General features: G+C 46.2%; 1 protein-coding gene across 1 annotated transcript; it reads right to left on the reverse strand.

Moving 5' to 3' along the window:
• Positions 1–2,851: 2,851 nt before the first annotated feature.
• LOC139254486 (zinc finger protein 436-like) lies at positions 2,852–11,695 on the reverse strand. The gene is made up of 2 exons (XM_070873699.1): positions 11,458–11,695; positions 2,852–4,489 (listed from the first exon to the last, which is right to left on the reverse strand). Exon 2 carries the CDS (start codon positions 4,155–4,157, stop codon positions 3,120–3,122), a length of 1,038 nt encoding a protein of 345 aa, XP_070729800.1. The 5' UTR covers positions 4,158–4,489; positions 11,458–11,695; the 3' UTR covers positions 2,852–3,119.
• Positions 11,696–12,168: the final 473 nt, after the last annotated feature.

The raw sequence follows: 12,168 nt of genomic DNA on the forward strand, positions 1-12,168 counted from the left end.
TTGGGCTGTGATGTGTTTACTTATTCATCTTGTTGACTCTAAACCATCGCCAATTATTTGATGTGATCAGTTTATATGAACATATTTTTAAAATACATTTGCCGAGTGGATTCAAATACAAATTGAAACCAGGTTTGCAGGCGTGATGCTCCATTTGCACATCAAAGGAGAGAGAGATGCTGTGAGGCATAAGCTAAGTCCAGTGTCTGAAGGTGATTAACAGACTGGGTTTTATGTTTCGTGATCCTGGGCGTGTTACCAACAACTTCCCTGGATACCAAGGCTAGGAGAGGCACTCTGGAAGGTATGGGGAACTGGGACTTGTCCCAGAGAGTAACCGAAGATATGAGAACTGAAATAACCTCGAGTTAAAAAGAAAAGGCCCAAAATGGTGCAGTTGGTAACAGAACATAAATCAGTCTCCTCTTATAGTGGAGACATCAAATATTGACACACTTTGTTATTTGAAATACCAAACTATTAAACTCCAGCTTAGTTATAGGGGTTTTTAACATCAGCAGAAACAACCCCCAACTGACAGAATGAACACGATTCAGTCAGGATGCGATTAACAGCAATTACAGTAGAATCCAACTCCTGCAGTCACTTGTGAACTCGTTGGTATCTCAGCAGGTGGGATGACCGAGTGAATCCCTTCCCACATACAGAGCAGGTGAATGGCCTGTCCCCGGTGTGACTGCGATGATGCATTTCCAGTTTATAAGGTTGGGTTCAGTTCTGCACCCACTGTACGCAGATGAGAATAAAATCAATGAACTGCTCATTTTCTCTGCTGGATACTGGGCCTTCTGTGCTGGCCCAATAGGGTGAGCCCGGACTGGCCCAATAGGGTGATGTAATGACCAGAACTGTGTGAGTACTCCAGCTGTGTCCTAACTAGTGTTTTACACAGTTCTAGCATAACCTCCAGAGGGAGGTGGGAGTCTGGAACTTACTGCCCGAAAGAGCAGCAGAGGCAGAAACCCTCATCGCATTTACAAAAGTACTTGGATATGCACTGGAAGTGCATTAACCAACAGGGCTACGGACCAAGAGCTGGAAAATGGGATTAGGCTGGATAGCTCTTTTTCGGCCGCACAGACATGATGGGCCGAATGGCCTCGTTCTGTGTTGTAAACTGCTATGATTCCATGTCACCAATCCCCTCCTGTCTGATATAATATTGCGAAGCACAATAGGCGGCCAGAAGATTGGGAAATTTTTAGAAACCAGCAAAGGACGACTAAAAAAATGATAAAGACAGAGAAGATAGCATATGAGAGCAAACTAGCAAGAAATATAAAAAGACAGTAAGAGCTTCTACAGGTATATAAAATGGAAACAAGCGGCTAAAGTAAATGTCGGTCCCTTAGAGGATGAGACTGGAGAATTAATAACGGGAAACACGGAAATGGCAGAGATTTTGAACAAATATTTTTTATTGTTCTTCACGGTAGAGGACACTAAAAACATCCCAACAGTTGATAATCAAGGAGCTATTGTGGTGGTGAGGAGTGGGGGGAGGGGGGACTTAAAACAGTCACTATCACTAGAGATAAAGTACTCAGCAAACAAATGGGACTAAAGGTGAACAAGTCCCCTAGACCTGATAGCATGCATCCTAAGGTCTTAAAAGAAGTGGCTGCAGAGATAGTGGATAGTGGTTGTAATCTACCAAAATTCCCTGAATTCTGGAGAGGTCCCAGCGGACTGGAAAACTGCAAATGTAACACCCCTATTCAAGTAAGGAGGGAGGCACAGAGCAGGAAACCATAGACCAGTTAGCCTACCATCTCAGTGGGAAAATACTGGAGCCCAGCATTAAGGAAGTAGTAGCAGGACATTTAGAAAATCATACTGCAGTCAGGCAGTCAGCATGGATTTATGAAAGGGAAATCATGTTTTGACAAATTTGCTGGAGTTGTTTGAAGATGTAACAAGCAGAGTGGATAAAGGAGAACCAGTTGATGTTGTATATTTGCATTTCCAGAAAACATTCGAGAAGGTGTCACACAAAAGGTTACTGTACAAGGTAAGAGCTCAAGGGGTTGGGGGCAATATATCAGAATGGATAGAGGATTGGCTACCTAACAGAAAACAGAGTCAGCATAAATGGGTCATTTTTCGGTTGGCAAACTGTAACTAGTGGGGTGCCGCAGGGATCAGTGCTGGGGCTTCAACAACTTACAATTTATATTAATGACTTGGATGAAGGGACCGAGTGTAACATAGCCAAATTTTCTGATGATACAAAGATAGGTTGTTGTGATGAGGACGCAAAGAATCTACAAAGGGATATAGATAGGCTCAATGAGCGGGCAAAAATCTGGCAGATGGACTATAATGTGGTAAAATGTCAGGTTATCCCCTTTGGTAGGAAAAATAAAAAAGCAAATTATTATTTAAATGGATACAATTACAAAATGCTGTCGTGCAGAGGGATCGAGGGGTTCTTGTACATGAAACTCAAGATTAGCATGCAGGTAAAGCAAGTAATCAGAAGGCAAATGGAATGCTGGCCTTTATTTCAAGGGGGATGGAGTATAAAAGTAGGGAAGTCCTGCTACAATTGTACAGGGCGTTGGTAAGACCACACCTGGAGTACTGCGCACAGTTTTGGTCTGGACTTGTTTCCATTCCCGTGCCAAGGGGATTGCTACACCAGACGGGAGGGGCAACATTTGGGGACACGGATTCCCCAACAATTCCCATTCCCCTTCTTTCTGGTGGATAATGGAGGGGCCACTGTGTGTAATGTGCAAGTCAGTAAGAATTGTCAGCAAGCTCTTTCTAATTGGAGATTTTATTCAGTGGAAACTTTCACACACTATTGTAGATTTTATACCAAAGATCAGTTTAGGATTAAAGTAAAAGTTCATAATTTTATTGCAAACTGAATTTCTGTTGAGAGTCGCTGAATTAAGGGGAAAGATAACACAGCATTTCTTAAATGGACACTGCAGCCCCGAGAACACAATCAGCAATATATCCAGAATATTAAAGTCCAGCCCAGTTATAGGGTTATTATCAGCAGAAATAAACACCAACTGTCAGAATGAACATGGTTCAGTCGGGATGTGATTAACAGCAGCAATAACAGCAGATTCCAACTCCTGCTGTCACTTGTGAACTCGCTGGTGTGTCAGCAGGGTGGATGACCGAGTGAATCGCTTCCCACACTCAGAGCATGTGAATGGCCTCTCCCCAGTGTGAACTCGCTGGTGTTTCAGCAGGGTGGATGACCGAGTGAATCCCTTCCCACACTCAGAGCAGGTGAACGGCCTCTCCCTAATGTGAACTCGCTGGTGTATCAGCAGGTTGGATGACTGATTGAATCCCTTCCCACACTCAGAGCAGGTGAACGGCCTCTCCCCAGTGTGAACTCGCTGGTGTCTCAGCAGGTGGGATGACCGAGTGAATCGCTTCCCACACTCAGAGCAGGTGAATGGCCTCTCCCCGGTGTGAACTCGCTGGTGTCTCAGCAGGGTGGATGATGTAGTGAATCCCTTCCCACATTCAGAGCAGGTGAATGGCCTCTCCCCAGTGTGAACTCGTTGGTGAGCTACAAGGTGGGATGACTGAGTGACTCTCTTTCCACACTCAGAGCAGGTGAACGGCCTCTCCCCAGTGTGAACTCGCTGGTGTATCAGCAGGTTGGATGACTGAGTGAATCCCTTCCCACACTCAGAGCAGGTGAATGGCCTCTCCCCAGTGTGAACTCGCTGGTGAGCTACAAGTTTGGATGACCGTGTGAATCCCTGCCCACACATGGAGCAGGTGAATGGCCTCTTCCCAGTGTGAACTCGCTGGTGAACTACAAGGTCGGATGACTGAGTGAATCCCTTCCCACACTCAGAGCAGGTGAACGGCCTCTCCCCAGTGTGAACTCGCTGGTGTCTCAGCAGGTCGGATGACTGAGTGAATCCCTTCCCACACTCAGAGCAGGTGAACGGCCTCTCCCCGGTGTGAACTCGCTGGTGTGTCAGCAGGTCAGATGACTGAGTGAATCCCTTCCTACACACGGGGCAGGTCAACGGCCTCTCCCCAGTGTGATTGCGTCGATGAATTTCCAGCTCTGATGGTGATCTGAATACCTTCCCACAGTCACCACATTTCCACCGTTTCTCCATGGTGCGGGTGTCCTTGTGACTCTCCATGGTTGGACGATGGGTTGAAGCCTCGTCCACGTACAAAACACATTTACCGTTTCTTCGCGCGGTGAATGGTGCTATGTTTTTTCAGGCTGTGTAACTGGTTAAAGCTCTTTCCATAGGCAGTGGAACATTCACTCGGGTGTGTGTGTGTCTCGGTGCCTTTCCAGTCACACTGATGTTTGAAATCTTTTCCCACAGGCAGAACAGACAAACATTTCTCCTTCCACTTTCAAAGGCCAATGATATTCAGGTCCTGAAGAATCGATTGACTCCGTCAGATCTTGATGTGATGTTTGGTTTGTGCTTCCTGTCTGAAAATCTCCCCTTCCAATATTCTGTAAAAGGAGATAATAAAACTCATCACTGTCAGTACAAGACAGAAATTCAGAATAGACAATCTAGGGACCAAGTTTCGACAGGAGTTGCTCCTATTTTTTTGGAACAACTCGTTTTTTTTGAGTATCCTAGAAATCGCAATTCTCCCCATTTAGTTTGTTCCAGTTTCAGTCGGTGAGTTCAGTTTTTTTTTAGTTCAGTTTCTTTTTGGTTCAGTTTTTTTTTCCAAAAGAGGGCGTTACCAGCCACTTACGCCTGTTTTGGCCATTTAAGTAAGTTTAGACAGCGCAAAGTTACTCCAAACTAACTTAGGCCTGAGTCAATGTCCACTTTGATATGCTCAGAAAAACCTTGCGGACACTTTAGCAATCAGGTGCAGGTAGCCAGAGTTAAGGGGAGAGGGAAGTGAAGTTAGAGGATTTTCCAAAGCATTAAACATTTCACTTTTAAAAATAAAGAACCATCATCAATAATAAATGATCAATAAATCAATCAAAAAATAAAAAAAATTAAAAAATCAATAAATAAAAAATTATAAGTTCCAACCTCACCTACTGCAGCACCGATGCATTGGGGAGCACCGGGAGCCCTCCAGCAGCACACGGCCCACACTCAGCCCTGCCTGCCTGCCTGATTACATTTTCAAGGGGAAGAGCTCGGATGTGCCCCGCCGTCGAGGAGGTGGTCGGGCGGCCCCATCGTGGAGGAGGTATTTAGGCAGGTCGGCGAGGAGGCCTTGAGGTAAGAGCAGTGGTGGCGAGGTGAGGCCCAAGGTTGGGCAGCGGCGAGGGGTGGTGAGGCGAGGCGCGAGGTTGGGCAGCGGCGGGAAGAGGGATGGTGAGGCGAGGGACGGTGAGGCGAGGCCCGGGTTGAGGCAGCAGCGAGGCGAAGGGCAGTGAGACAGGCAGGCCACTTGGCCAGGGATAGGGTCACCCGGAGCCACGATGCGCTGGGAGGGCCAGGAACGACTGCGCATGTGCACAGACTCCACTGCGCATGGGCGCAGCTGCCGGCACTTTTTTCGGTGAAGGGCTATAGCTCCGCCCCCCACTGCTTCTGCTGCGCTGCACCCAGTCCAAAGCAGGCCTGATCATCGTGGAGAATCCCGAGGTAAGTATTAGGTGCACTTTTCCTTCTCGAAAGTCGACGGACCTCTCGGAGGTGCGCCATTCTACGGGTCGGTCGAAACTTGGCCCCCGAGTTTCCATGGAACATTCTTTCCTCTCTTGTTCTTACAAAGCTGTAAATCCCTGTCCCACACATTGTCCCTCCTGCTGTGCTGAAGTCCAAAACCATCGCACATTTCTAGACTGTTTCTCCTCCACTCCTAGTTTTCACCAGCAATACTGGCTGGGTTCAGTTCTACACTCACTGGTTCCCCTCCCTCTCCTCCCCTGAAGGTGCTGACTCTGGCTGGGTTCAGTTCTACACTCACCAGTTTCTCTCCAGTAGTGACCTATGTGCCCAATCTCCCTGTGTGAACCTCAACAGTGAGTGTCGACAGGCTATTCCACTGTCCTCACCTGAGGCCTCACACGTGCATTTTCCAGCAGGGTCACTGGACCCTCCTCCCAATTACTCAGTTTCTAAACGATAAGCGGATAAGGGGTTATGAGGAGTGGGCAGAGAACATAAGAACATAAGAAATAGGAACAGGAGTAGGCCATACGGCCCCACGAGCCTACTCTGCCATTCAATAAGATCATGGCTGATTCGAGCATGGACTCAGCTCTACTTACCCGCCCGCTCCCCATAACCCCTTATCGGTTAAGATACTGTCTATTTCTGTCTTAAATTTATTCAATGGCCTGGCTTCCATAGCTCTCTGAGACAGCAAATTCCACAGATTTACAACCCTCTGAGAGAAGAAATTTCTCCTCGTCAGTTTTAAATGGGCGGCCCCTTATTCTAAGATTATGCCCTCTAGTTCTAGTCTCCCCCATCAGTCGAAACATCCTCTCTGCATTCACCTTGTCAAGCCCCCTCATAAATCTTATATGTTTCGATAAGGTCACCTCTCATTCTTCTGAATTCCAATGAGTAGAGGCCCAACCTACTCAACCTTTCCTCATAAGTCAACCCCCTCATCAACCTTGTGAACCTTCTCTGAACTGCCCCCAAAGCAAGTATATCCTTTCGTAAAATTGGAAATCAAAACTGCACGCAGTATTCTAGGTGTGGCCTCACCAATACCTAATATAGCTGTAGCAAGACTTCCCAGCTTTTATACTCCATCCCCTTTGCAATAAAGGCCAAGATACCATTGGTCTTCCTGGTCACTTGCTGTATCTGCATTTCATGCACAAGTACCCCCAGGTCCTGCTGTACTGCGGCACTTTGCAATCTTTCTCCATTTAAATAATAACTTGCTCTTTCATTTTTTTCTGTCAAAGTGCATGACCTCACACTTTCCACATTATACTCCAGCTGCCAAATTTTCGCTCACGCACTTAGCCTGTCTATGTCATTTTGCAGATTTTGTGTGTCCTCCTCACACATTGCTTTTCCTCTCATCTTTGTATCATCAGCAAATTTCGCTACGTTACAATCAGTCCCTTCTTCCAAGTCGTTAATATAGATTGTAAATAGTTGGGGTCCCAATACTGATCCCTGCGGCACCCCTCTAGTTACTAGTTACCAACCCAAGAACGAACCATTTATCTCGACTCTCTGTTTTCTGTTAGTTAACCAATCGTCTATCCATGCGAATATATTGCTCCCAACCTCCTCAATATTTCCCCATAAGTTCACACACTCATCTCTGAAATCAACCTCGTGAACCTTCTCTGAACTGCTGCCTCTCTCCTCCCCTTAAGATGCTAACTTTGGCTGGGTTCAGTTCTGCACTCACTGGTTCCCCTCCCTCCCCTGAAGGGGCTGACTCTGGCTGGGTTCAGTTCTGCACTCACTGGTTCCCCTCCCCTCCCCTGAAGATGCTGACTCTGGCTGGTTTTAGTTCTGCACTCACTGGTTAACATAAGAAATAGGAGCAGAAGTAGGCCATACAGCCCCTCGAGCCTGCTCCGCCATTTAATACGATTATTCGTGATCTGATCATGGACTCAGGTCCACTTCCCCGCCCGATCCCCATAACCCTTATCGTTTAACAAACTGACTATTTCTGTCTTAAATTGATACAAATGTCCCAGCTTCCACAGCTCTCTGAGGCAGCAAATTCCACAGATTTACAACCCTCAGAGAAGAAATTTCTCTTCATCTCAATTTTAAATGGGCGGCCCCTTATTCTAAGATTATGCTGGGTTCAGTTCTACATTCACTGGTTCCCCTCTCTCTCTTCCCTGAAGGTGCTGACTCTGGCTGGGTTCAGTTTGAGACTCACTGGTTCCCCTCCCCTGAAGGTGCTGACTCTGGCTGAGTTCAGTTGTATACTCGCATGTTCCCCTCCCTCCCATCCGCCCCTTCCCTTAAGGCGCTAACTCTGGCTGTGTTCAATTCCACAGTCACTGTTTCCCCTTCCTCCCCTCTCCAGCAGGCAGAGTTTAGGGAGCTAGCAGGGAGATTAAAAAGCAGGATCTCAAAAGGTAGTAATCTCCGCATTATTCCCAGTGCCACGAGCTAGCGAGTACAGAAATAGGAGGATAGAGCAGATGAATGCGTGACTGGAGAGATGGTGCAAGAGGGAAGGCTTTAGCTTCCTGACACATTGGGACCACTTCCAGGGGAGGTGGGACCTGTACAAACCGAATGGGTTGCACCTCAACAGAGCCGGGACCAATATCCTTGTGGGAGGGTGGGGGGGGGGTTTGCTAGTGTTGTTGGGGAGCGTTTAAACTAGCTTGGCAGGAGGATGGGAACCTGACAATAGATTCAGCAGGGAGGGGAGCAAAGCTGGAATTAGAAAGCAAAAATAAAGAAAGTGAGTTTGAAGGAGAGAGGAAACAAGCAGGAAAAAAGGGTAAAAAAACAAACTTAAAGGCACTTTGTCTCAATGCACGTAGCATTTGTAACAAAATAGATATGTTGACGGAACAAATTGAGACAAATGGGTATGATCTGATAGCCTTACAGAGACGTGGTTACAAGGTGACCAGGACTGGGAATTAAATATTCAGGGGTACTTGACAATCCGGAAGGACAGACAGAAGGAAAAGGAGGTGGGGTAGCTCTATTGATAAAGGATGGAATCACTGCAATAGTAAGAAACGATATTGTCTCAAATGATAAGGATGTTGAAACAGTTTGGGTGGAGATAAGGAACAATAAGGGGAAAAAGTCACTGGTGGGCATAGTCTATAGGCCCCCGAACAGTAGCATCTCTGTTGGTCGGAGCGTAAACCAGGAAATAGTGGGGGCTTGTAAAAAGGGAACAACAATAAACATGGGTGATTTTAATCTCCATATTGATTGGATAAATCAAATTGGTCAGGGCAGCCTTGAGGAGGAGTTCATGGAGTGCATAAGGGACAGGTTCCTTGAGCAGTATGTAATGGAACCAACCAGGGGGCAGGCTATCTTAGATCTGGTCCTGTGTAATGAGACAGGATTAATAAACAATCTCCTAGTAAAGGATCTCCTCGGAATGAGTGATCAGAGCATGACTGAATTTCAAATTCAGATGCAGGGTGAGAAAGTTGGATCTCTAACCAGCGTACTAAGCTTAAATAAAGGAGACTATGAAGGTATGAGGGCAGAGTTGGGTAACTTGGACTGGGAAAATAGATTAAAGTGCAGGACGGTTGATGAACAATGGTGTACATTTAAGGAGATATTTCACAACTCTCAGAAAAATCTATTCCAGTGAGGAGGAAAAGGTGCAAGAGAAAATAGAGCCATCCATGGCTAACTAAAGAAATAAAGGCCGTTATCCATTAAAAACAAGGGCATACAAAGTGACCAAATCTAGTGGGACAACAGAAAACTGGGAAGCTTTTAAAAACCAGCAAAGAATAACTAAAAAATGAGTAAGAAAGGGAAGATAGACTGTGAAAGTAAACTAGCACAAAATATAAAAACAGATAGCAAGAGTTTCTATAGGTATATAAAAAGGAAAAGAATGGCTAAAGTAATTGTTGGTCCTTTAGAGGATGAGACCGGGGAATTAGTAACGGGGAACAGGGAGATGGCAGAAACTCTGAACAAATATTTTGTATCCGTCTTTACGGTAGAGGACACTAATATTCCAACAGTGGATAGTCAAGGGGATACGGGGGTGGGAGGAACTTAACACAATCACTAAGGAGGTGGTACTCAGTAAGATAATGGGATTAAAGGCAGATAAAACCCCTGGACTTGATGGCTTGTATCCTAGGGTCTTAAGAGAAGTAGCAGCAGGGATTGTGGATGCATTGGTTGTAATTTACCAAAATTCCCTGGATTCTGGGGAGGTCCCAGCAGATTGGAAAACTGCAAATGTAATGCCACTATTTCAAAAAGGAGGCAGACAAAAAGCAGGAAACTATAGACCAGTTAGCCTAACATCTGTGATTGGGAAAATGTTGGATCCATTATTAAGGAAGCAGTAGCAGGACATTTGCAAAAGCAAAATTCAGTCATGCAGAGTCAGCATGGATTTATGAAGGGGAAGTCATGTTTGACAAATTTGCTGGAATTCTTTGGGGATGTAATGAACCGGGTGAATAAGGGGGAACCAGTGGATGTGGTGTATTTGGACTTCCACAAGACATTTGACAAGGTGCCACATAAAAGGTTACTGCACAAGATAAAAGTCCACGGGGATGGGGGTAATATATTAGCATGGATAGAGGATTGGCTAACTAACAGAGAACAGAGAATCAGGATAAATGGTTCATTCTCTGGATGGCAACCAGTAACTAGTGGGGTGCCACAGGGATCAGTGCTGGGACCCCAACTATTTACATTCTATATTAACGACTTGGAAGAAGGGACTGAGTGTAATGTAGCCAAGTTTGCCGACGATACAAAGATGGGAGGACAAGTAAAATCTGCAAAAGGACACAGACAGGCTCAGTGAGTAGGCAAAAATTTGGCAGATGGAGTATAATGTTAGAAAGTGTGAGGTCATGTACTTTGGCAGAAAAAAAATCAAAGAGCAAGTTATTATTTAAATGGAGACAGATTGCAAAGTGCCGCAGTACAGTGGGACCTGGGGGTACTTGTGCATGAAACACAAAAGGATAGTATGCAGGTACAGCAAGTGATCAGGAAGGCCAATGGAATGGAGTATAAAAGCAGGGAAGTCTTGCTACAGTTGTACAACGTATTGGTGAGGCCACACCTGGAATACTGCGTGCAGTTTTGGTTTCCATATTTATGAAAGGATATACTTGCTTTGGAGACAGTTCACAGAAGGTTCACTAGGTTGATTCCATGGATGAGGGAGTAAGGTTGAGTAGGTTGGGCCTCTACTCATTGGAATTCAAAAGAATGAGAGGAGATCTAATCAAAATGTATTAGATATAAGGGGGCTTGTAAAGGTGGATGCAGAGAGGATGTTTCCACTGATGGGGGAGACTAGAATTGGAAGGCATGATCTTAGAATAAGAGGCCGTCAATTTAAAAGAGATGAGGAGAAATTTCTACTATCAGACGGTTGTAAATCTGTGGAATTCACTGCCTCAGAGAGCTGTAGAAGCTGGGACATTGAATAAATTTAAGCCAGAAATAGACAGTTTCTTAAACGATAAGGGGGGATAAGAGGTTATGGGAATCGGGCAGGGAAGTGGAGCCGAGTCCAAGATCAGATCAGCCATGATCTTATTGAATGGCGGAGCAGGCTCAAGCAGCTGTATGGCCTACTCCTGCTCCTATTTCTTATGTTCTTATAAGGTGCTGACTCTGTCTGGGTTCAGTTCCACACTCACTGGTTCCCCTCTCCTGAAGGTGCTGACTCTGGCTGGGTTCAGTTCTACACTCACTGGTTCCCCTCCCCTGAAGGTGCTGACTCTGGCTGGGTTCAGTTCCAGACACTGACATCATTCACTTTGTTCCTGCACCAACATGGCCGCGCATGCGCTTTGCTACTCACTGAATATAGATGGCAGACCGTTGAACCTGACTTCCTACACCAAAATGTCCGTCGTTAGCCTGGGCCTGTGATGGGGAGAAAGCTCCGAAGCTGCAACCGCCGATATTCCGGTTATTATTTCGGGCTTGCGGCGGTCACCGGTTGTTTATGAAGCCTCGCCGGCTCCCCGCTGGTTCATTACTCCGCTCAGCACCGATGAAAAGGACACTTCTGAGGAGAAGCCCAAAACGTACTGCCTCCGCCATTAACCGCACCGCACATGCTCTAAAGCCCCTCCCCCCCCCAGGACCCGCGCCTGCGCACTGAGCTCCTGTAGTCTGGGGGCGGCACATTTTTCCCCGCGGGACATGCTGGGTCCATAAGACCATGAAAACTGGGAGTCGGAATGGGCCACCCGGACCCCCGGGCCTGCTCCCCATTCAATAAGATCATAGCTGATCTGATCATAGAGTCAACTCCACATCCCTGCCCGCTCCCCAGAGCTCTTTACTCACTTATCGCTCAAAAGTTTGTCCATCTCCGCCTTAAATATATTCAATGAACCAGCCTCCACTGCTCTCTAGGGCAGAGAATTCCACAGATTTACAACCCTCTGAGAAAAGAAATTCCTCCTCATCTCAGTTTTAAACGGGCTGAGGAGAAAGGCTGCATTTGTGAATAGAACAGGATTTACTGTGATTGCATTGGACACTGAAACATGTTCATTCGGGC

This window comes from Pristiophorus japonicus, unplaced genomic scaffold (assembly GCF_044704955.1).
Source record: "Pristiophorus japonicus isolate sPriJap1 unplaced genomic scaffold, sPriJap1.hap1 HAP1_SCAFFOLD_553, whole genome shotgun sequence".
In the NCBI taxonomy this organism is placed as follows: Eukaryota; Metazoa; Chordata; class Chondrichthyes; family Pristiophoridae; genus Pristiophorus; species Pristiophorus japonicus.